Raw genomic sequence first — 25,385 nt, forward strand, 5'->3', positions numbered from 1 at the left:
ATTACGTATGGCCGACACCAAGCAAGGAACGCCTCCGGTTCTTGTGGCCACTCCTGCCTCGACCGAGGTTGTTGGATAAGCTGAAAAAGTTTGATGAGCCGCCTGATCTGCTGCCATTTGAACTGCTCATTCCGCCTCTTATCGAATCCTCTCCTGATCCGCCAAGTTAAGGGCTCCAGCCCGCACCGGCTCATGCCTGTATGGCCGGTTGTGGCGTTGAGCATTGCTTGACACATCTGTGGATTCCATATGCCTACTGTAACTCGGGCTCCGGCTTGGGCGAGGAGTTGAATGGATCCTGTCTCGACTGTAGGAGTATGCATCCTGCTGCGCCAGAGCTGTTTGAAGAAGTTCTCTTACCCTCCGTGTTTCAATTGCCGCCGGTGAGTCACCTTCCATCGGAGGAGCCGCCAGACGAGCCCATGCTGCAATGAGGTTTTCCAAAGGGTTGGAGAAGTGACCCGGCGGCGTTGGGACGTAATGAGGCGGAGCGGTAATTATACGAGGTGGATCCATGGCACACGGCTGGACCGGTGCGTCGGGTGTTGTAATCCGGGGTGCCTCCGACGGGTTACTTCTCCCGGCTCCGGGTGTGTGAAAAAGATTCCTAGGATCGAGCGTCAGAGGCAGACGTGATTGGGTTTTCTGATGCCTCCTCCTCATGACCTTGTTCGACGCATTCAGATCCACCAAGAGCCGGAAGGTCTCCGCTTGAAGCTGTTGAGCACGAACGTCTAAAGCCGCCCGCTCTGCTGCCATCCTGACTTCCTCTGCGGCTAGATTTTTCTTAGCTTGCATCATCTCTTCACGACGGTAGTCTAGGTCGTTCGGAAAACCTGAGCCGTGGCGACACGAGAAACCAGATTTCTGCGGCGGCTTGTGCTTCCTCTGGCGGCGGAGCAATGGAAGCCGACGGGTTGGAGTTCCCGGCAGATCCCGTGGACCGGTGAGTTTCCCTTTCGCGATGTTCGTCTTTCGATTGCTTGTTTGCCTTGGGGGCTGGATTTTCCGTCCACGATTTTGGTGACCGCCCACCACCATCGCCGGTGACCACGCTGCGACTCGCGGGTTTCCTACAAGATCCGGTTGCGGACAGTCTAGAACATCCAGATCCGGTCTCCTTTGTGCTGCTGCCGCCCCGTGATGCCCATCCGGCTATGCCGCCTGATTCCACTGTCGGGTCAGGCTCCGCTCGGCATGAATGTGGCCGCAGCCCCGTTAGGCCGGGAGGGGAACGCCGGGGAAAAAGAATGCTTCTCTGACTCTACACAATCCAATAGGAGGGAGAACCATGAAGCACCTGGGTGAACGAAAAGGTGATGCCCTCTTTGATTTTTTTTTTCAGTTTACCCTGCTCGTCAGTTGGAAACAACAAATGCTTCATTTCTTCTATTTAACCTGGGAGGCATATGGTGGGCTGAATAATTGATGCAATTATTAATGTCAAGGCTGTGTGCTCTCTATTATTTTAACTCTGCAAACAGATGTTATGTGGTAGTAGAATGCTCACTGAATTTGGAAATTGAAATCGATTCATGGTCATTTCAGGTTGCGGATGGGCACTGCACCACCAGACAGAACTCTGTGTGCCTCAAGAATGAGTGCACTGGAATAATCTATTCCCAAATTCGCCAAGGCTTCTATGAAGTGTGTGATCAAACTAGAACTTGGATTGAGTTTCGACTCCCTTGGTGAGGCATACGACTTCTACAACTTGTACTTGTGGGAGGTTGGCTTTGGGATATGGTATGGTAACAGACAATTAAACGCCGATAGGACTAAGTCCATGCAAGAAATTGTTTTGCGGCGGTTCAATGAGCACTGCTTGCTCCTCTGCTATTTACCTGTATGACAGTTCTGAATGTGTGACTGAGTTGCGTGGGTTGTGTACTTTAAATTTTGTTGACTAAAGAACTGGAGGACCAATTTCTGGATGTGGCATCAATGGGCGGATTACATACATGCAGACGGTGGTGGGGGCGGCAAGTCGGATACTTTAGATGAACTTGGAGTGTTAAAGCAGCAGTAGGTCTGGAATGATAATCTGTTGTTTATCGAATATGCAGGTATGCTCGTAATCGGCACTACAGTGGGTGGAGAAAATTCAGAAGATGAGACCCCAAACAATAGGGGATTGTTGCTAGGAGGTCGAACATGCGATCATGAAGCTCAGGCGGCAGCAAGCCGTGAAGTTGTTCTAAGTATGAGGTTGAAAACTTGTGCCATGTTTACAGATGTAGTGCCATACTGTCCAGCTGAGCAACCATCGCAGACTAATGATGAGCGGGTGAGTAAGTACAAGGAAATGTATTATGCTGCCGGCCGTCAGTTGTCGGTATACTGACATGATGGTAAAATGCAAGTAATGCTGATGGTGGAACAAGGGTTGGCGGTGGTACTGAGGCTGCACAAGTTGAATGTTCAACATCACTGGCAAGAGACATGGTTAGGGATCATGGTCTTGCCACAGGGTTGTGTGGCCAGCCTGGGATTGCTGAGTACATGGAGAAGTGCAGAATTCCGTACAAGGTCATTTCCAAAGGAAGGGAGCAGGATAGGGTGAGTGGTGCTGGGAATCCGCCAGGTGATCCGGCGGTGAAGAGTGAGTGGGGAGAGATGTTCCGTCATTCCGTCGGACTAAACCATGACCAGCTCTCGCTTCAGGATGTTCTTCGGTTCTATGACAACATGCTGGGCTGTTCTAGGGAACTGCGGAAGTAAGTCTTCTAACTGCTATGAGACTAAGTGCATCGAAGTTTTTGATAGCTGTACTGACGAGATGTGTTTTCTTTTTTCGCTAGGAAATGGTTTAGGTACTTCAATCCGTTTGCGGTGGTGATGTCCAAGCAAGACCTGAAGGATGAACTAGGACTTGGTGGTGAGTTATCAATGACTGGCTGGAGGTGCATCCATGGCATGATAAGTGCCAAGAAATGAAGATGTATCGCATGTGGCTCGATAGATGGAGAGGGGTTTTCGATCCATGCTTCGTGGTAAGTGTCTCAGTGATCCACCATTTGAACGTGATAATATAGGTAGTACTGTCATTGACTGATGTGTACTTCTTCGCAGATGGTAATTACATCCAACCTTGGTTAATTCCGTCCTGCTACACATTCATGCATGGAACAGTAATTATAACTTCCAAAATGTTGCGCAATATATACAGTTCATCCCCCTTGTTCCACTGGAGGAAGGATGGTTGCCGCTAATGTGGGACATGATGTCGAAGAAGTTGCCGATGACACGGCATTACGACGGCATAAAACTGAAGCTTCCCCTGACGAAGGTGAACATCCTATCAATTTATTTTTGTGAAGATTGTTGTTGCAGCTCTCTCTCTCTCGTAGCTAGAGGTAGAAGAAGGAGGAGCACACGGTACACTGGAGTTTCACCCGGCTTCACAGCCCCGTTACTTTTCCTTTCCAAAGCACCGGACTAACCAACGCCCCAGCAGACTAGGATTTTACAGCCGTTTTGTAGCCAACAGAAACGTAACACCCACGCACGCACTAACAGACTCAACGTACAGCCGGCTTTCTAGCTACCAATACGTAGCGCTCACGGAGTCCATGGCGATCCGGTCTTCCCTCGGACGTGAGCAGCCCGCTCCTCCGCAAGACCTGGTGCCATCGTGCTACCGCTGCATCCTGCCTGCCTTGCCACACGACCGCAGGCTCAGCCACAGTCCGACTCAACCTAGACTCCTACACGCACGCACGCACACACGCACGAGGGTCATACAATGCCCAGACACACACATATGCCACGCTGCTGCGTCCCGCACGTCCCGCCCGTCCCGCGTGTCACCGACGCGCCCGACAAACCCGACGAGCCCGACTGCACCAGTACGTCCCGCACGTCCCGCGCGCATCCGTCGCGCCCGACATGCCCGACCGCATCAAGCCATGGCTTATTCCAACACACACCCCCTAAGCCACGGCCTAGAGGAGTCCGTCGTTGTCGACGTTGGCACCGGCCAAGAAGGACTGCTCCGCCGCCGGTCCTTTCCGCAGCTGCGGGCACTCGTGCCGGAAGTGCCCGTGCTCCCCGCACCTGTAGCAGCGCCTGCGCCTGTTACCGCCGCTCCCCGACGCCACGCTGCGCCCGTCGTCGTCGTCCCGAGCACCGCCGTGTCGACGCTCCCGTGCTGCCCACTGCGCCGCCGTCATGAGCAGCTGCTCACCCCCGCGCTCGCCGCCATCTTGTCCACGGCGCCGAACCCGCTCGTCGAACGCACGCAGCCGCCCGAGCGCTTCGTCGAACGCCATCGTCGTCACGTCGTGGAACTGCTCGATGCTGGCGACGACGGGGAAGAGGCGATCCGGCACCGTATCCAGCAACTTCTTGACAAGTGCTGCGTCGCCCAGCGTCTCCCCGAGGTTGGCATACCTCGCCGCCATCGCCGCGAGCCTCCCGCCGTACACGTCGAGCTCCTCGTCGTCCGCCATCTTCATCCGGTCGAATTCGCCGCGCAACGTCCCAGCCTCGCCGCGCGGACCCGATCGGCGCCGACGAACCTCACCTTCAGGGAGTCCCATACCTCCCTGGCGGTGAGCTTCGTCGACACCTGCAGCAGCACATCCTCTGGCAACGCCCCGAGGAGCAACGCGCGCGCCATCTTGTCCTTCTTGGCGTTCACCGCCGCGTCGCCCGGCACCACCGCCTCCCATACGGTGTGGACGTCGAGGATCGCCTGCGCTTTGATGGCCCAGACCGTGTAGTTGTCCGCGGTCAGCATCGGCATCGCCATCGTCGCCGATCCGCCCGCGCTTCCACCGTGTGGGACGAGCGCCATGGTCGCCGATGATCGCCCAAACCGAAGCTCTGTATACCAATTGTTGTTGCAGCTCTCTCTCTCTCGTAGCTAGAGGTAGAAGAAGGAGGAGCACACGGTACACTGGAGTTTCACCCGGCTTCACAGCCCCGTTACTTTTCCTTTCCAAAGCACCGGACTAACCAACGCCCCAGCAGACTAGGATTTTACAGCCGTTTTGTAGCCAACAGAAACGTAACACCCACGCACGCACTAACAGACTCAACGTACAGCCGGCTTTCTAGCTACCAATACGTAGCGCTCACGGAGTCCATGGCGATCCGGTCTTCCCTCGGACGTGAGCAGCCCGCTCCTCCGCAAGACCTGGTGCCATCGTGCTACCGCTGCATCCTGCCTGCCTTGCCACACGACCGCAGGCTCAGCCACAGTCCGACTCAACCTAGACTCCTACACGCACGCACGCACACACGCACGAGGGTCATACAATGCCCAGACACACACATATGCCACGCTGCTGCGTCCCGCACGTCCCGCCCGTCCCGCGTGTCACCGACGCGCCCGACAAACCCGACGAGCCCGACTGCACCAGTACGTCCCGCACGTCCCGCGCGCATCCGTCGCGCCCGACATGCCCGACCGCATCAAGTCATGGCTTATTCCAACAAAGATGTGCTCACCAACTTAGCTGTAACTTCATTATCCTTATTATCTGCAAATAATTTTCATACACAGCACAATATGAACAAGCTTAAGAGACAAGCCCTCCACGAGTGTCTGAAGTTACAAGGAAACACATCCACGCTGGCGCACAAGGCATTGTGGGCAGTCGTAGCACCTAGTGACTCTTGCTTCAGAAAAAAAACCTTCTACGAGAGAGCCGTCCTGGAAGTAGGCGATTCTCTTGTGCGCCTTACCTAATGTACTATCTTAGGCATTACTACGATCTCCGCTGACCATCATTTTGAAGATGTATGAATCATTTCAGCATAGTATATGGCGTTTCGCTCACTTTGTAGCTTGTTTCTTAGATCCATGTAAGGAGCAATCATTGTTTTACATTCATCCTTCAGTGTAGTCTGTATGAATGTCAGCTTGGGATAGCCTAAACTCTTTGGCCACATCGCCACCTTTGTTTGCTTCTCCTTGTATTCATCTACTTGCTATTTAGACAAACCAGTCAGCACTTAATGAAATCACAAAATCTAGGCCTGAACCCATGTAAGGCGCCCTATCTAATGAGCCAGAAATTCCTTAATCAGTTATGAGAGTTGTTGTACTACAGCAAAATCTTACAGTATGAGAGTTGTTGTACTACATCAAAATCCAACAGTAGAGTTTACTCAAGGAAACATTTTCGCATTGAAAATTCTCCTGCTGCAGGAGAGTTGTTGTACTCACGCGACACTTGCTCCAGCAGCAATATGAGATTTACAAATTGTAAGGTCAGAAACCCCACACGCAAACTCGTGTGAAAATGTTGAACCCACTTCCTGCATCCAATGCCACATTTTGGACGCTTTTTGCAATCGCACGCTTTGTAATATGCCCAGCATGCAAACAACTCTGATAGTAGACGCTAATTGCCATTATGCGGCAGGATCAGCATTTCCGTGTTCTGTTTTTTGAGAAACATCAGCATTTCCGTGTAAGCCTGACGGCTCGGGATGGCACACAAAAATAACTGGGCCGTGCGCCAGGGCCTGTTCCGGCCGAGAGGAGACGGCTCCTACCGTTTTTAATGCGACTGAGGCCTACGTTATGTTTATGTCGATACCTTCTGAATACAGCTGCGAATACAACTGAAGGGGCACATCCCGATGCGTGTGGACGGATGTTATATCGAGTGCAGCTAAGACTGGGCTCAGATTCGAATTTTCGGATCATGGCCTACTACTTTTTAAAATAGTGGAGATAGATATATCATGGCCTCTCCCTAAAAAAAACAGATTGTCCAACATCCTTTTCCCATTTTTTGTGGGGGCCTTTCCATTTCCTTTAAAGTAACAGAACTTGGGTAAGAAACAAGAATGCATGGATGTGAGTCGTGCCTGAAATGGGACGACATTAACGTCGTCAAGCCTAAGGCACGCTGGAGCGGCTGAGGAGCTTTATATTTAAGTCCCTGTATTTGTTTGGGCTTTTGCGTCTGCTTTTGCATCTTTTTCACATTGACAAAAAAAAAACGAAAAAAGCTCCTAAATAGGTGATTTTTGCTTCGGCTTTTGGCTTATACCATCATATAACAATACTGATTCGAAGCAAAAAGACTCTATTTAGGAGTTTTTTTTTGCCAAAGTGGAAACGCTGCAAAAGCAGAAGTAAGAGCCCAAACAAACAGGGCCTAAGATTAGTTAGATAAGAGGGAGGATGCATGACGTCGCAGTTAGTTGAAAGCTGAACCCATCAGAAGTCTGGAATTCTTTGTCAAGAGACCAAGAATTTGAGGAACACATTCTTTGCAGGAGCTACGCTCTAGTCGACTGTTCTACGAGACTGCATAATAACGCTAACACTCCTACACGAAGTAGTATATAAACGGTAAAGCTGTAACTGTTGTGCCCTGTTCTGACTATATGGATAGAACAGAATGCGTTACACTGCATCTGTCACTTGTCGGACAAAGCACACACAGTGATTAGATAATGGCAGCTTGAGTGGTCAGGTTAGATCACCACGGCCTACCGATTTTTGCATAGTACGTATATCTTGAAACGGTGATTGTAAAATGAAGGTATTGCTACAACCAACGAACTCTCATGAATGGGGACTCCCCCACAAAGAGTACATATGCAGCGGGGTCAGCTTAGCTCAGCCCGCCGGAACTGGACCAAATATGGAGCTCACAAGTCATTCTTCATAGAAACGGAAGGCACATTTGCTGGGAAAGTTGTGACTGGGCACATTTATTGCTGTACAAGGACATAACTATCAGAAGGTACTTGCTCACAGAAATGAAAGGCACAATGATCTCCTAGAACATGTATGGAATTACATAAAGATATCTCTTTTTTTGCAGCTCACAGTTTCAGCAAGAATGTGCGTATCTCCATGGGCCCCAGCTCGACAACAAGGGATTGACTGTCAACCGGGCTACCGGTAATTGGGGCAGGACCACTTTCGGTGTCTCCGACAACCCTCCACTTGAGCTTCCTCATCGCCGCCTTCTTTTGGTTGGCAGACAGGTTAGTTTCAGTCCATTCCTTGATCTGCGCAATGGAACAGCACTGAGCAAGTGAGCATTTCGGGCTAGATCTCTTTCCGAAAGGAAAAATATTCATGAGTATAATTCATGCGACAGAACTTTTTTTACAACAAATTCTTATCATGCAAAGAGATAAAGTACAATAAATTACTTACAGTTTTCTTTCCAAACAATTTTTTCAGTTCAACTTTTGCCATCACTGAGTACTGTGGGTCCTCCGCAGCCTGCAACTCGGACAAAAAATTGTTCAGTGAACAAAGTAGAAATAAATATGATATAAACTACAGTTATGTAAAGTAGGAATATACCTGAAACAAATGTGCCAAGCGGAGAAGTGCGGTACCATCATCGAGACTCTGAAATATTAATCCACACTCTGTTAGTGACTAATAGATGCTATCAATATTCAGATATATAAGGTCCGAGATAAATAGTTTTTTTTTGAGAAATTGATAAATAAATTGTGAACCTGCAAGGTGATGATTGCCACATTATCAGGAAGACTGTAATTTGCATTCATCATGCTCGCTTTCACAACACTGTAGGATTTCCAACTGCTCTCATCCTGTAAGAACAATATTACAGCTGTAGGTAGGAATAATGACATGAAAATACTTAAGAAAACAGGCTGACAGAACTATACAAATATACCTCATGAGCGAAACCAAGAAGAAAGGGTGAATAAACTTTTTGTCCTTGTGTCCTCCGCCAGTGAGCTCCATGTCCAAGCTTGTTGACATTGACATAATAAGTACCCCTAGCCTGTAATAGTTTGTATGAGGCAGAGTTAATTTTCTGCAGGGGAAACAGTACTGTGTCCTACTGTGTGTATATGTTGATTTTTATATAGTGAACTTGGTGCGATGTCAGGTCGGTACTGGAGGAAATAGAAATGGATACTATGCTGCGAGTGAATGTATACCACGAGCCCATCACATTTTCTGTCAACACAAACAGTTTCATCCAGTGGCTCCTCCACACCTCTGCCATCATCATGAAGTATACGCCTGACATGCACAGTATCATGATTAGAGGTTGAGCTTACAAGGGCATGCTGAAATTGATTACACAGATTTGTGATTGATTTCAATAGGTTGATAACAAAGTTGGTAAAGATCTCTATAGTTAATAATACACATTAAACAGTATATTGCATAGTAAGTTTAAACATAGGTGGTTCCAAAAGAGATAGATGAGAAACTGCTACTTTTAGCTGTTTTAATGGACACATTGGCATTTCTTTGTAGTTCAAGCTGTCTGCTAGCTTCAAGACAATGCTACCATAGTTAGATATAGAAACCAACTAGAATTGGATCAGTCTATCCTGGTAAACAGCACAAATATGGTACTGCAATAGAAGCTATAATACCTGTGGAACATCATTTCTATTTGACCATCCTGAATGCTTGAAGCTCCAACAGCACGATCAACAAGGACACTAAGTTCATATTTCCCATCTGTTACATACATTCCGAGATTGATCTGTAATGTCAACACGAGAGAAAAATCTGTAAGAAAATAGAATTATTTAAATAACAACAACAGCCACGAAAGCATGATGAAATAGGAAATTTTATTTGGGGAACCAAAAATGAGGGAGTGTCATGCATAGTCCTGAAAATAAATGCTCTCTTATACATCTTTTTTCCCTGGTGGCTTCGCTATATGCAGGTGTAAAATTATTCCAGCTTTGTGCCTACTGATGACAGAATTATATAATTAAGTACATAATTTTGTAATTGTTATATTGAAATGGAGGCAAAATATTTGTAATCAAAAGGAGTTTGACAGAAGTTTCAAAAAGCAAAGAAGAGACATAGCTAGCTCTACTTTTAGAATTATCTATATTAAAAGTATTATTATTATATATTGGAAATCAAAGAGTATCTCAGTATTAAAATGTGAATAATGTTCATACGGGATAGTAATTTCCTGCAACCGGTTGAGTCACTTGAAGATCCCAATCTTCCCTGTAGTCTCTCACCTATAGATGAAATCACGAAGAACGTGGGTGTAAAGGGAGAGTACAGAGATTCAAAAGTCAAACGTATTAAATCAGATAGATGTTCAGTAGGGCCTTAACAGTCACCCATAAAATAATTCAGGAAAAATATGAGAAGGTTGGCTTATGATATATTCCGTATTTAAGAATATTTCATACAGTAAGATAATTTTTTACCAAGGTACAAAGAAATTAATTAGATCGTAACAAATATCTGAAGCATAGCTCATATTGATAGTTACCCTCTTGAGAAAATCCCTTCCATTCGAATCTGTATAAAAAGTGTGGTTTGTGACCATATTTGCTGTCAGTCTTGTGATGACCTCCTTTCCTATGCCATCATTGACCGGGATTGGCCCAATCTTTCACATATGAGAGGAAAAACAAAATAAACTTCAGTGCATGTTCAGTAATGATGGATATCATTTTTTCTGGAATGGAGAAATACAATTCAGGCCCTTATTCTCCGAAGTAGAGGAAATTACTAACCGTGTATTCTACTTCAGCATGCTCCTTATCCTTATATAGTCTTGTAACCTAGACATAGAATGTTTTAAAAGATAATCAAAGAGAGCTTTATCATAATTAATATATTACACCTGAAAAATAAGATGTTGACATGAAGGCACGAGGGATTGACAAGTCATAACTGAAACTGTACTAGAAGACAATTACAGCTAAAGTAATTTCGAAGGGGTTGGAGAATGCGATATGGCTGCTAGCTCGACATGGCGAGTGATGACCGCCTTCTGCTCTTGCAAGGCAGTGGCACAATTTTTAAGGTGAAGTTCAGCGATGATGCAATTGGCAAAGATGGCGTAGGTGGCCCTGGTGATGAGGTCATGCGGATGAAGGACGAGCTCGACAAGCCCAGTGGAGATCATAAAAACTATTGTACTAGAGTTTGGAAGAGGCTCTTTCCTCGGGTAATATAGAAGAATTGTTTTTCTATTATAACTTGATTTATTCGTCATAGGGGTTTCCCGAATCAAATCTAAGTAACAAATCGTATATCTTATCTTTGTATGGCTTAAGGCCGAAACCAAAGCTTCCACTGAGAGATCATAGGGATCTTCTTCATAACTTGATGCTTGGATGGGCCATGTATTACATAACAAATTTGGACGACCCACTACTTCTCACCTGAACAGGAGGCACATTGGGTCCAGACATCAAGAAGTTTAGCCTTAGCCACATGATATGTTCTTTTCGTGGTGACCTTAAGTTGTTGGAGCTAAATAATATCTAAAATTTGTCATATATAAGATCATGAAGTCCTATAGTCATCTATCTTTTCAGAAAAACTTAGCACATAAAAGTGCAACAGCAGAGAAGGCTAAAATTAGTGTTGTGGTTTTAGTTCAAATATGAACTAAACCACGGCACTTATTTTGGATCGGAGGGAGTAGCAAATAGATTCCATGTAATGCTATTAATATAGGCTCAAAATTAATCTTAATCCTCGATTTGAGTAAATTTATATCTGACCTGATAAATCCACGGGCTGAATTGCTGGTGGACTTCATCAACCAGAGGTCCACGGATGACTTTTAACGGTACCTAATATAGAATAAACATAAATCAATAGATCACATAGAAAATGTATTTAAAGTTTTTAAATAGTAAATAATGCAGAAGTGAAGTTATTCAAGTAACATTAGAAAGGTAATCCAAGTACTCAAGTGCTATCTCTTTGTTGGGTGTGGGTTAGTGTGTGAGATGGTACGGGAAAACATGACTAGCTAGTAGAGGTCATGTGTGAGTCAAGTTGTAAGCCCATGTTGAGTTTCATATATAAGGGTGTGGAAGTCCTACTCCTAGGGATCAAACCATCCAGAAATTTCCCCCAAAATCCACATCTTTTATAATAGCCTGAGAGACTAACTGGATTATATTTTGACTGTTCATCATGCCTTTTGGACCTATATAGTTCAAGTCTTGTGATGTTAGGTACCAAAAGGGAACAATAATAGATACCATGGCTTCATCTGCTCTATAGTTTGCACAAATATATCAGCAAAGAAGTTGTACTAAATCAGCGACACTTATTTTGGGATGGAGGGAGTACTATTTATTGTATCTTTTGGAGGTATGTGATCAACAACTGTAGTTTGCTGAGAAGATAAACTAATGCAGAAAATACATAAAGCACAAGTAATTTTGGAGTTAATGTTAATAATATACACTGATTTTAAACGGTGCATAGATGAACAGATAAAAATTGAACTTAAACATGCAAGTTAGTATTACCGATCTTGAAACAACAGTCGGTGTAGACCCATCTGGTCTAAAAATATAAGCTCCAGATGCCTGGATTAAAACATATACAGACAAATAATAAACGTGTGAAACAGGTATAATTTAATAAAGAAAAAATTAGCTCCATAATGAAACCTGTGAATCCGCGCCATCACCATTATTTGAACCATACCAAAGAAAGCTCTGTTGAATTGGTAAATCCACCTAAAATAGATATAAAATTTTGCTACTGCATATCAGGATGAATAAACATGTGGTAGGACTCCTGTAACTTGCGAACATAATAAATTTCTTTAAACTCTGCATACAAAAGCAGTAAGGAAAAGCAATGTTGATCGACTATGAGAATTATCTTCCGGCAATAATTTTCAATACCATGTATTATGCACGGCATATTGCTTAGCTTGCAAAGTATGCGAATGCATAAACCAGGTACTCCCTCCGTTCCAAATTACTCGTCGTGGTTTTAGTTCAAATTTGAACTAAAACCACGACAAGTAATTTGGAACGGAGGGAGTACAAGCTAAATCGAATTTTAGATGATGTAACATTCTTTGTAACAAAATATTAGACAAAATGGTCAATGGCCAACAATGGTAAATTATAGGGTAGTGTTTGTTCATGCCATTGCAGAGAAACCTGCTTCGGGAGGCTTCAGGTTTGCATTACCGAAAAAGGCTTTCACCCCGCTTATAAATAAAGCAAACCACCAATGCATAGACAGGTTTGTATTACAACTTTGCGAAGAGCTCTATCTCTCCTATCCGCTGCGACGCCATCGATCTCCAACTGGTCCTCGACAGTCGGGCCTGCTGCGGAAGTCTGACCTCCAGGCCCTGATCGACAAGATCACTGGCCGTTTGACAGTGTGGAAAGCTCCTCTACTCACCCGCGCATGAAGGTTAGTCAAGCTTAACTCAGTTCTCACTCCGTCCTTGGTGTATCAGATGGTCTCGCTTGACCAACCGCCATGGTCTATCAACTGTATCGTGTATCGACAAGTTTCGCCGCGGCTTCTTCTGGCGCGGCGGGGAGGAAGCCGAAGGTGGGCACTACCTCGTTGCCTGGAACGTTGCCTGCTTTCCGCATGCATCGGGGCGCCTCGGCATTCACAACCCACGGCTGCTCAATAAGGCTCTTGCATCAGATGCCGCTGGCTCGAGAAAGTAGTCCGCGACAAGCCATAGCAAGGGATGTCAATCTCCATTCCCCGCGAAGCAGAGGACCTGTTCCTTGTCCCTAGGCCACAGATCCAGGCTATGTTTCTGGCATGATTGGTGGATCAGCAGGCGTAGCATCTCCCAGGCGGCTTCTCCCCCATCCACCTTGCTGCCAGCTCTCTGACCAAGCGCCGGAGGACCTGAGCCACATCTTGCTGCAGCGCTCCTTCTCGAGGGAGGTTTTGGTACTCCATCCTGCTTTTCGATGCGCCTTGATTGATTCACTCCTAGGGCTGCAACCTCTGTAGCGGAATGGTAGCCGGCGCTTAGCGTGGCTGTGGCACCAAACTGCTGGAAGGAGGTGAGCTCGCTGATCATGTTATGTGGACCAGTCCATCAAATGTGGAGTCTTACTCTTATCCCTTATTTACAGTCCTAGTTTTTTTGGGTGGAATTCCAGTCCTAGTTGATTAAGCATCTTTGTTAGGAAAGAGTCCAGTCAGTTTAGAGATTGTATTAGAGTTTCAATTTCAGTTTTGCTAAAGTCTTGTCTATTATATAAAGGGGCCGACCCCTCTCAATAAAGCAGAGAAGAATATTGTCTTTTACTTTTATCTACTTTTGAGTAATCAGGGTTAGGTCAGTAGTAGATTCTTCCAGATCATCCTCTGCATGTGATCGCTCTGGCTGGAGCTGAACAAGCGTGTCTCCAACAAGGTGGCCACCATGCCGGCACTATTTTTTTTTTCTTTTGGCTAGTGCCTATATGCCAACCTATCTAGCAAACACCAATTCTCACAATGATACCTACCAGCAACCGCACTATGATCACTCAAATTTGAACATATAAACTGAAAAAAAAACTGTTTTCTGATCTAATTTTGCATATGCACATACATATTGATAAATAACAGTCTTTAATTTATCTTTTATACTTAACTATTTGTGAAATTTTACTGGACGCAAATCAATTTACTTTTTATAGCAGAACCAGAATGTGTTAGGACTCACTCCTGTGATAGAATTGAACATCCGCGTAAGTTGTCCAGATTCTGACGAAAATGTCATCTTTAGAGACCCTGGTCCAACTTCAACTGTGTCTTTGCTTGGAGAAGCGATGGTTGAGACATACCCCATTCTGTTAGATCCTGGATAGTTCAATGGTAAATGATGTAAAACGAATAAATAAATTAATAATAAACACTCAGATGAAACCCAGATTTTTCATATTGACGTAGCAAAGAATGTAATCACTAATCATATTTGTAGTGTGTTGCACTTGAAAGAACCATAAATTTCTGCTTAGTGATTAACGTTGATGTTAGTGAAGATAACAAAAATAATTTGAAAGCTCATTATTAATCTGAAGAGAACTGAAGCATACATCGCATGCCATATTATCTGTACATATGAAGAAAAACAGAGTAAGAATATACTCTCTTGTAATACCCTGTTATCCAGTTCATCACCTTCACCAGAAATATATTATATCATCACTACATTGTACATAAACAAAAGTTTCTTTGATCTAACAAGAATAAAATCAAGCAGCTCTTCCTAGTGGGAAATTCACAATTTTATCAAAAGAATATAAACCGGAATAGAATATCTTAAGCAGATGCAATTTTCACCTGCTCCCTTGGGCTTTGAGACGAAATAAGTATTCCATCCCATTGGTGGCACAGAAGCTTGAAACACTAGCCAATATTTCGGGGGTTTGTCTGTATTGATTCCGAGATAAGCCTTCACATACAACTTCCTTAAATTGCTAGTCACATTATCTACCTCAACTAGTTGTGAATCGACAAAACTTCCATCAGAGCTTTTTACGACTAGGTGTAAGTCATTGACCTGAAAAGGGAAAATAATTATGGGTATGTACAAGTAAATTAGCTCAAGAACCTAGGATTAAAAACAGGTACAAGCCTTGACGGCATATTTCTTTCCATATGTCATAAAGTACCAAAAGGTTTGAAATAATTGAGTGCATATTTATCTCCTAGTGAGCCTCGATACACTTCATCTGCATTGTTCTGTTACAGAGAACCAAAATCTATTGGATAAAAGTGCACAATATAGGTTTAGACGCATACCGGAACCCGTATGAAGTCACTATGTTCCCACCCAAGAGGATTATAAGCAGTTATAACCTGCAGAAGATATTCTAAGTATGTGCAACATCATAACTGGCAAACATTACGTTAAAACAGATAGTACTTACTAAACCCTTTCCTCCTGAAATTTGTTCCTCAGTTGAAGGGCAGTAGCTTATATTGAGCAGTTGGCACTAAAAAAATTATTTGCCAATGGAACTGTTAGATCACGTAAACATATTCGGCGAACAAACTAGGCTATGTGTAAAGAGTAATGTGCTGTGCTAAAACAGAGCCAAATAATTAATGTTAAATAAGATCATACTGTCGTGTTTCCTTTCGAGATGAAGAAAGGTGATGTCGACATATATGTACAAACAGAATGTGATAATCATAAATACTATTACAGAAAATAAAGTCCATCCTAACTCACCTGACTGAACTTTACTGCTGGAGACATACATGTTCCCTTAGAGCTTGTCAGACAAGCCAGAGCAGTATTTACACCTTTCTCAACCTACAAGATGTGAATAGCCACTCCATAATTTTGTATGAAAAACTGGAAGAGCATTTTCACTGAAGCATTTCTGCAAGAGAAAATTATAAACCTGAGATGCTCCGAGAGCAAGGCGTTTCGAGTAATCATCAGTTGTGTGTTGTTTTGCTGTTCCTGAGACGGCATCATGATGCTGGGCGATTCCCAGTGGGTCTTCCAAGCTAGAAGTGAATGATCCTCCCACAAGAAATTCTATTTGACGTGCAGCCTGTTAGAAAAGGCCATTTCCTATAATTAGCCACTTTTAACTTAAATACATGATTTTTAATCACCACAATTCTGTGGTTGTAGGTTTGTATTAAAAATATATTATACCAGGTAATATCCACTGAGCATTCGAACATATCCCTTGAAAGTTGGACGGCTAGTAAAATACCCAGTCCAGTAAGCATTTGTTGAATCAGCATATCTGCAATATGCAATAGCATTAGGGAGTAAAGAATGAACTCTTATCATTTTAGTGAGTATCGATAACTTACGGGAAATAATCATCGCGTTTGAGTGGCCAAGATTCATTTGATGCATGTTTTGCATCAGTGTAAATGGATGGAGTAGAATACAGCGCATGCACTCGTCCATCCTGCGGTGTTCAGGACATAATTTCTTATCTTCAAATAGTTTCAGGACATTAGTTAACCATGTATATCATCGAACTGCATAGATAACTGACTTTAACTAATGTGTTCAGTAGATGTTAAGATTCATTTTACAGGAGGAATATGGAATTAGTTATGTATGTTCTTCTCTTCCTGAATGAAATGCAGTCTTGTAACCCTGTCACCATACATGAACATAGGGGCAACACTCAAAGCTCATAAATATTATGCATGTCCTTATAATATATACGGTTTTCTTGCCCCCCCCCCCCCCCCCCCCCCCGATTGGGATGTGCACTAGGTTCCAGAGGTTCCAGAGCTGTGGCTTGTAAATACTGTTTTTATCTTTTCAATACAATGAAACGCAAGCTTTGCATTTTCTTGAAAAAAAAATATATGGTTTACCTTTCAAGAAAAAAGTATGAGTCAGCGGAATACCAAGAAAACGATAGCAGAACAGTATACATCAAAACTTGAGAGCCTCAACAAGTCAACTAGCATTCTGACAGTCGAGATCTATTAACCAGCATACCTTGTTCATGTAATGAATAAGTCTATCCATATTCCGGAACCAGGATTCAGCATACTGATAATTAAAATCATCACCCATGGTCCACATTATGTGGTTTGTACGCGTAACGTTTGCCTGATTAATAGAAACACCAGAAGTCAGATCCAGGTTTTTGTTCAAAATCTACTTCCGAATTGGTCGAGTAAACCAAAAGCTTTTACAACAAATGAAAGTTTACCTGTGCTATGGCTGCAGAAACAAAATCATTAACGCGTTGTTCAACATTAGTGTCAAACAGCAACGGGTCATCCTACAAATGATTGTTAATGAATATTAAATATGTTAGAGTTTCTTCCAAGAACTAGAGGTCACTGAAACTGCTTGCCTAAAGCCATTTACCTGAACAGGTGTCATGTCATTCAAAACTTCAAAACTAAACCCATCGGGAGGGCTATAATGGACAGGAAATGCATTCGTAAAGATCTGCAGTTCAGTCATACATTTAAATGAACAGAATACAGGCCACTATTTTCAACATAATCATACATGCTGATGAATAGAATGCATATAATTATTTGCAACACAAGAATACTATGTAGTAACCTGAGAAGATGAACCAAATGTTCTTGAGCCCTGCCATATAACTTCCAGGCCTTTATCGTCTTTACGCTTTGCCCTATCTTGGTAATCAATTCTTGCAAAGTGCACAGAATCAAAACCAAGCTACAGTTATAACAACAAAAAAGCAAATATAAAATCTCCACATTATAGGAATGTTCCAGGAAGAGATATAAGATCACAGATAAAATTATGAAACAAGATTAAATGTTTTTCAATCAGTCGTCATATCACAACATAAAACTGAGCAGTAAACTTTACCAGCATAAGCAGGAGGACCTGTAACTCCAGACTAGTAAATGAAAATTAACTAGTGCTGGTCTAATGGTAAAGGGAGACCATGATGCTACCAAGTTGACAAACCACTAATGAAGTTTAATCAGACCCACCTACTCAATCTTGCCCCACTTTACCATGACTCCGATCAAAGATCTGTTTAGCTATTAACCAAACCATATAAAAATGAGAGATTAAACAAGGGACTACGTTTGTAACTAAATTATCTCCTGGAAGAAATCTCAACCATGACAATCCACCTGGAAAAAACTGGAGTTTTCAAATCCTGTTGTATTTACCTCTTGTTTTGCAAAAATATGTCGAACTTAGAGGAATCAGATTGCAGTGAACTGAGATGTGAAAAAAAATCAGTCCAACTGTATAATTTATAGGCATGCGGCATGCTTACTATACTGAATTCACATTATCCTTCTGAGAGCAGAGGCAAGATGCTAACACAAAAAGGCTACTAAGTTCTGATGTTCCGAGGAACAGTCATGTTTTGGTACTACAATAATATAGCAAAAGACATTACAAAATACTGAATGCTCAGATCGGACTGTGACTTCAGTCAAATCAAGGCAAGACGAAATCACTAGAATCACTTACATAGACAAACTACACTTCCAATATACATCCATCTATGCATATGAAGCAAAATTATTATACTTGCCTAATAAAATAGAGCATCTTGATTTCAACAAAATCTTAAGGAGAACTGCACACAACTACATTTGCTGAAATGCATGCCCATCTAGATCTTGATGCCAATAGAATGCAGGGCTTCAATAGAGTTGTATCTTCTAGTTGGTCCATGTGTCATTTTATACTAGTAATCTAGTACTTCAATGCTTTCAGAACAATTTGGAAATGTGATGTTAACATTACCTCTGTTCCTAGCAAATAAGCTTGCACAGCAGAATGACCGAAAGGATCGATTTGCCAGCCAGCTCTTGGAGTCTTGTTGAATTGTTTTTTAATCACCCGATGACCAAGTGTGGTCTGATCAATCATGTCAATATAATGGGTGGCAGCTTCATCATGCATACACCACCCACCATTTCTGAATCGTAATATCCAAAGTTTATCGAAATTATATATTATATATATGCTTATTTATTTATAAAAGATCCAAGGAAATAATGAAATCACATTACATACATGAACTCGAGCTGACCAGAATCAACTAGCTTGTGCACTATGGCCTGCATTTTTGGGCTTTTCTCTACCCACCACCTTTGGAAGAAGGCCTAAATGCAAAAGACATAAGTCATATTCAGAGTTATGAAGATTTAATATAACTTATCAAGTAACATAAAGAGAGAAACAATTTTCTGGCCAACAATTTTCTATGTAACTTCCACAAGAGACATTGTACTCCATATATACCATGTCGCTGGATGCCGCGGCTGATTCATACGGCCAATCATTACAAGCCAACTGAAGGATGAACAGTCCTATATATAGAATCGTCGAGCAAGATATGGTCATTATAATATCGTTTCCGGATAAGCTGATCACGTGAACGGTGTGGCCCCACCACCGAATTAACTAGATGGGGTTGCCGGCCGACTTGCACTGAAACAGTGGGTTTGATTCGTGCTCTTTTAAAACGAGACCACCCATCCGTGACACAAGCAAGCAAGCAGCAATGACTGTTCAATCATTACTGTGTTCAACTTCAATCACGACGACGAGGTAAAAGAAGATATTTCCGTGGGCAAGGTAAAGTGGAGACAGAAACAAGGGAAGAAACGTCCAAAGCAAAAGGGAGGAAAATTCGACGGGGAATTTGGGCGAGCACGTGACCTGCTCCGCGACGACGAACTTGCGGCCAGGGTCCCTCGCCAGTGCGTCCACCACGGAGTCCAGCGTGTTCATCACGCACGCGCCCTGCAGCAATGCACGCAGACGGGAGAAATCACGAACCGCGGCCATGGAAGACGGCGAGCGATAGCGGGCGCGCGGGAGGGAGGGAGGCGGCGCACCTGGATGGAGTTGTTGGACCCGACGTAGTACTGGTCGACGGTCTTGAGCCAGCCGACGTCGTCGTGGGAGTGCGGCACCAGGTGCACGTTCAGCAGCCCGGCCACCGTCCCCGCGCTCGTGTTGTACGCCACGTACCCGTGCGCCTCCCTCGCCGCCGCCACGGCGGCGAGCAGAACCAGCAGGACCAGCGGCAGCGCCATGGCTCGAGTCCTCGGTGCCTCCGTGCGAAATGGTCAGCCTCGCTCGCTTCGTTCCCTCGGGAGTGGGGCGGCGGAGTGGCCTAAATACACGGGTGGGGCGTGCGCTGGCTGGCCGGCCGGCTGGCGGGCATTTGTGCCTTTGTGGAATGTCGGTTTATTTTACTATGGAGTCGCCGGCAGTCAAGGAAAGGGCGCTGCCACCGATAGCAGGTCCATGCGTGTGGACGAAACCGAAAGAGTAAACTACCGGTGTCTTCGATTGAAATTTTGGAAGATCAATTCATTGATTTTTTTCCCAATCGGAAATATTTGGTCCATGGGAATGGATTCATCAAAGATTTCGATGTAGTACTCCCTAATTTCCGATTAGGCTTATATCTTACTTAGACACATGGAATTGATTGTTATATCGGAAATCTTTGGTTCATAGGAATGGATTCATCAAAGATTTCAATGTAGTACTCTCTAATTTTTTATTAGGCTTATATCTTATTTAGACGCATGGAATTAATTGTTATATCAGAAATCTTTGGTTCATGGGAATGGATTCATCAAAGATTTCAATGTAGTACTCCCTAATTTTCGATTAGGCTTATATCTTATTTAGACACATGAAATTAATTGTTATATTTATTAGCTTAATGGCCGTGTGATGCCACCATACGATAAACATACTGAAACAAAAGACGAGAATCTGTTAGGGCATGTACAATGGTGCTATCTTAGGAGTGCCACGTAGGATAAATGATGAGGTGGAGGAGAGAGAACTCATAAGAAAAGGCTTGTTTTCTCTTATTTAAGATAAGAGAAGAGATGATCTCTTAGCATAATATGTCTCACCATATTTTTAGGAATTGCTAGTTATCGAAGATAAGGCTAAGAGATGACCCATTGTAGACATTTTTCTTTGTCATCTCTAAATTACATGTAAAACTTAAGATAAAATTATTTTATCAACCATTGTACATGCCCTTATATGACATCCTCATGCGAGTGGCGGATCTTGAATTTGAAACCAGGATGGTCCTTATTTTTTTACAACAAACATGCAATACTAGGGAAAAGCCTAGCAGTAGCACGTGTTGGAGACGTAGTAGTGGCGAGGGGGCGCGCTACTGATACGGCGCTACAGCTAATGTTCAGCAGTAGCGCGGGTTGGGGCGCGCTACTACTATACTGTATAGCAGTATCGTGTTTTCCATCTAGGCGCTACTACTACTCCTTCCTAGCAGTAACGTGTTTCCCCGCCTAGCGCTACTACTATAGCTTCCTAGTAGTAGCACATTCTAGGCTACGAGCGCTATTGGTAAAGTTTGCCATTTTTCCTACTACATATTGCCGATGTATTTGTACTGGTTTATAGTAGTCTCATCATATAATTTTATGATCATGATGAGTTATCAATTCAGTGGGTGGAAAATACATGGATTAGATTCAAGTAGAGTAAACATGGTGCATATCCAAAGTAAAAGTGATCAAGTTTGGATTAGTAGTACTGGATTAGTATGATCAAGTTTGGATTAGTAGTACTTTGCACCTTATGTTGTCTTCATTTGAATCTAATCCATGTCTTTTCCACCCACTGATATATATAGGGGCTGTTTGGTTCTAGGCCTAGCATTGCCACACTTTGCCACACATTTTTGCCAACCTTGCCTAAGCTTAGTTCATTAAAATGAGAGCCACAAATTGGCAAGCTGTCGTGGAATTGTCACGGCAGATGTCCTAGTGAAAGGACTTAGTCGTGGAGCCATCGCAACTAGAAAGCTTAAAGGGGTTAATCGGCACAAAGGACACGAGAGGTTTATACTGGTTCGGCCCCTTGCGGTGAAGGTAAAGCCTAGTCCAGTTGATGTGGTGTTGCTAAGCTTCGATGACCAAGGAGCGAAATACGCTAGCTTGGCTTCCCGATCTGTTGTTTCTTACCCTAAGCCGCCACCGGGTCGTCCCCTTATATACACGGGTTGACGCCTGGCGACCTACAGAGTCCCGGCTGGCTCATATAACGTGTCCAACTCGGTGACTTCCTTTACATGCCTTTCTTTACAAGTCTTTCTTACACATGGCGGTTTACAATCACGGGCCTCAAGCCGCCTCTGGGCTTGGGCCTGCTACAAGTCTTATACTAAACCATCGCCTTGTATATTCACTGAGCTTCTTTTAGTAACCCGCCATTAGGATTGACCCAGCCCCTCCTGGGCGGGTCATACCTGGTAGTCATATTCCCAACATTAGGCCCCAAGTTGATTTGAACTTTGTTCTTGTCAACCTCCAACACTTAGTCGAAATCCATCTTCTGTTGTTTTTAAAAGCTCTGTAACCCACCATGACGTCATCTTCAGAAAATTTGGAAAAACGCCACGACGTCATCTTCAACGGATCCTTATCTTAAATGTTTTCCGAAAATCGAGGCGTCCATTTAGCTGGATAATCATTACCTTGGTCTTCCTTGATTTTCGCGTCTGCCCGTTCACTTATCCCCTTATAAATAGGCTCGGCCAGTCCTTCCTCTTTCTTCTTCTTCCTCCCATCGCCACCACTCTGCCTCTCGAGCTTCGCCGCCGCCGTAGCGCTCACCGTCTTCCTCAACATTCGCCGCTGCATCGCCCTGAGTTCGTCCAGAGAACGGTGGCGATCCTCCGCAGTAGCCGCGCATCCGTAAGCTCTTGCCCTTTTCACCCCTTAAATCTGCATTAGGGTTTGCGAGTTCTCTTTCCTGTGTTCTTCGCTGTTCGTCATAGATTCGTTGCAACTTCTCTACCGCACCCTCTTTCGATCTAAAAGTAGTGCAGAACTTATGCGGTAGCTGTTTCTCATCCATTTTAGACACTAGCAGACCCCCTTCTCTTGTATAAATGCCTCTTTAGAACTGACGAACTCCTCTGTGCTCGTTTTTAGGTCTAACTTTATTTTTCTTTTCTGAACCATTTTGATCCAGAATAATAGCCACAGCTTGGGAAACTTGTTTATCTCAACACTTAGACAATTTTGATTCTGGCAACCTTCGAATACCTTTTAGTCATGGCGGCTTATGACTCCGGCTCATTTTTCCTGTATATATCTTTAGCCCTTTACTTAAGCCGCCATTACTCATCTGTACTATAATCATGAATCTGTAACTCCACCAATAATTGAACCGGCAAATTACTTTCTTTTCAGCTTGCCCTTTTTTCATCATGTCGTTTAAAGCGCCAATAGTCTGCAACTGGGTCCCTTCCATTGTTACTGAAGATAACTTGAAAGAATTTGTCACCATTGGATTTTTGCCAGAGAAAAACATTCTGTCTTATCGTGCTCCTGACCGAACGAAGAACGGCCTCAGCCCAAAGACGATGAAGTTTTCGTCTTTACTGATCACATGAATCGGGGTTTCTCACCACCCGGCTCAAAGTTCTTCAGAGCCATTATGCACTTTTTCAAACTTCACCCACAAGATCTTGGACCCAACTCCATATCCAATATCTACAAATTTCAAGTTCTTTGTGAGGTATATCTTCAAGAAGAACCGATTGTGGAGCTCTTCAGAGAGTACTTTTACTTGAACCGCCAGAATGAGTGTACCAACGACCCTAGCTTGGAACTTGGCGGAATCTCAATTCAACGCCGATAAGCTTACTCCTGCTGAACGCAAGAAGCTTATCCCATCTATCAAAAGGATTCAAGCTTTATTGGGAAATGGCCTAACTGGAGTTGACCTGATCCGTTGCTAGATCGCGTGGCGGGTCATCCCTTTAAGCTGCCGATCCAAATTGATGTATGAATATGGCAGAGGCCCAGATGATTCTCTGCGTCATAGCTCTGTACAATTAACTGAAGAAGACATTGTTGCGATGTCAACCATCCTCGTGAAGGGCAAATACGAGGACTGCAGTAAAGTTGGATTAAACCCCTTCTGCAAACTTAACCCGGCACCAGAAGTAAACCCCCTTGACCTCCTTTTTGTTTTCCTTAGTAATTAAATACTTGCATGGCTTTTTAACCTGTTTGCTTGCTTACAGGCCAAATCTGTTTTCTGGAAAGCCAAGTATGATCATGAAGCTGCCAAGAAGGCTAGAGCCGCTGCCATGGCCGCCAGGAAAACAACCCGGAAGCCAAAGAAGAAGAAGACTGCATCTGACTTATTCCACCTGGATGATGCTTCTGAGTCGGAGGTAGCCCTTGACTCCCTTGGACAATTTTTAACTACCTTATTGACATTGACTATTGCCAGGACGACACGGGGGCCAGCCAGGCCGTGGAAGAAGAGGTAACTATTTCCTCCGACTCAGCCCCTTTGCCAAGACAGAAACTTCGACTGGTAACCCAGAGTAAGGTTTTCACACCCTTTGGCTTATTTAGACCCTCATTTTCTTTTGAAAAAACAACAACATGAGAGCCGCCGTCAGGCCCGGACTAATGACGACGATGAACTGCCTTCCGATTTACAACAAACTCCTCAAAAACGCCAGAATGAGGTTTCTTTTATCTTTGTCTTTTGCTTCCATTAATGGATCTATTTCCTTGCATCACTAACTTTATTTTACCTTCGCAGGAGGTTTCTCGCTCTTCTAGCGACTCGTCGCAAACTCAATTTCCGGCTTTCAAGACTGCCCCTGGGTAAGGAAAATCATCTTTCTTCTGCATCTTTAAAAACTGCATCATTATACTAACTGTCTCATAAAAATCTTTCTTAGCGGTCAAGCAAAGTCCAAGAAAGCCAAGGTGATTAAACCAGCAGAAGACCCAAAAAATCCTGCACCTGAACCGGCAACATCAACTCCTCCCACTCAATCTTAAGCGCCAGAAGACTCGGCTGTCCATGCTCAATTGGACCCTCCTGAGCCGTCAGCTGACGAAACCATTGTCGATCCATCCACCGTCAGGCTGCCCGGTTCAGCTAACCCGCCAGCGTCTCCTGACCATGACGTTCTGATCACTGGCAGCAGATTCATTGAGCCGGGTAATCCAATAGTGCTGGCTAGGAACTCTGCCAAACAAGAGGCCTTGGAAAGGCAGAAAGTACGGTTTGATGTCTCTCACTACGCTCACCTGAACGTTAGTGACGTGTTGTCCGACTATCTTAGTCATGTGCATTCCAGCTGTGACTCAGAAATTGAGATGGTCAAGAAATTGCAACTAAAATATGAGGTATGTTCTCCGGTTTATA

The 25,385-nt window shown here is 44.0% G+C and overlaps 2 protein-coding genes across 14 annotated transcripts; one reads left to right on the top strand and one right to left on the bottom strand.

The window, feature by feature from the left end:
• The first annotated feature begins 553 nt into the window (after positions 1–553).
• On the top strand, positions 554–25,296 carry LOC123190954 (uncharacterized). Of its 13 annotated transcripts, XR_006496648.1 has the most exons (13): positions 560–946; positions 2,067–2,717; positions 2,802–2,993; positions 3,073–3,075; positions 3,170–3,289; positions 7,509–7,712; positions 7,794–7,959; positions 23,399–24,156; positions 24,238–24,390; positions 24,450–24,546; positions 24,625–24,693; positions 24,771–24,835; positions 24,913–25,296. XR_006496648.1 is itself a non-coding variant. In XM_044603692.1 (9 exons), the coding sequence occupies exons 3-8, from the start codon at positions 2,934–2,936 to the stop codon at positions 24,633–24,635; spliced, it is 444 nt and encodes a 147-aa protein (XP_044459627.1). In that variant the 5' UTR covers positions 563–946; positions 2,067–2,717; positions 2,802–2,933; the 3' UTR covers positions 24,636–24,835; positions 24,913–25,296. The 13 variants fall into 13 exon arrangements, 2 of the variants coding, with proteins under 2 accessions (XP_044459627.1, XP_044459618.1); XR_006496640.1 differs by having other exon boundaries at positions 554–946; positions 5,510–7,712; positions 24,450–24,693; XR_006496650.1 differs by having other exon boundaries at positions 558–946; positions 7,638–7,712; positions 24,450–24,693.
• On the bottom strand, positions 7,628–21,036 carry LOC123190935 (alpha-mannosidase). Its single transcript, XM_044603665.1, has 29 exons — positions 20,039–21,036; positions 19,860–19,943; positions 19,212–19,300; positions 18,939–19,113; positions 17,760–17,879; positions 17,556–17,639; positions 17,395–17,466; positions 17,178–17,291; positions 16,529–16,629; positions 16,365–16,458; positions 16,102–16,257; positions 15,927–16,010; positions 15,622–15,687; positions 15,494–15,550; positions 15,032–15,251; positions 14,412–14,548; positions 12,376–12,444; positions 12,232–12,291; positions 11,470–11,541; positions 10,471–10,518; positions 10,224–10,343; positions 9,898–9,963; positions 9,349–9,461; positions 8,902–8,986; positions 8,631–8,741; positions 8,449–8,544; positions 8,288–8,335; positions 8,135–8,203; positions 7,628–7,983 (listed from the first exon to the last, which is right to left on the bottom strand). The coding sequence occupies exons 1-29, from the start codon at positions 20,237–20,239 to the stop codon at positions 7,795–7,797; spliced, it is 3,000 nt and encodes a 999-aa protein (XP_044459600.1). The 5' UTR covers positions 20,240–21,036; the 3' UTR covers positions 7,628–7,794.
• Positions 25,297–25,385: the final 89 nt, after the last annotated feature.

This window comes from Triticum aestivum, chromosome 1A (assembly GCF_018294505.1).
Source record: "Triticum aestivum cultivar Chinese Spring chromosome 1A, IWGSC CS RefSeq v2.1, whole genome shotgun sequence".
Taxonomy (NCBI): Eukaryota; Viridiplantae; Streptophyta; class Magnoliopsida; order Poales; family Poaceae; genus Triticum; species Triticum aestivum.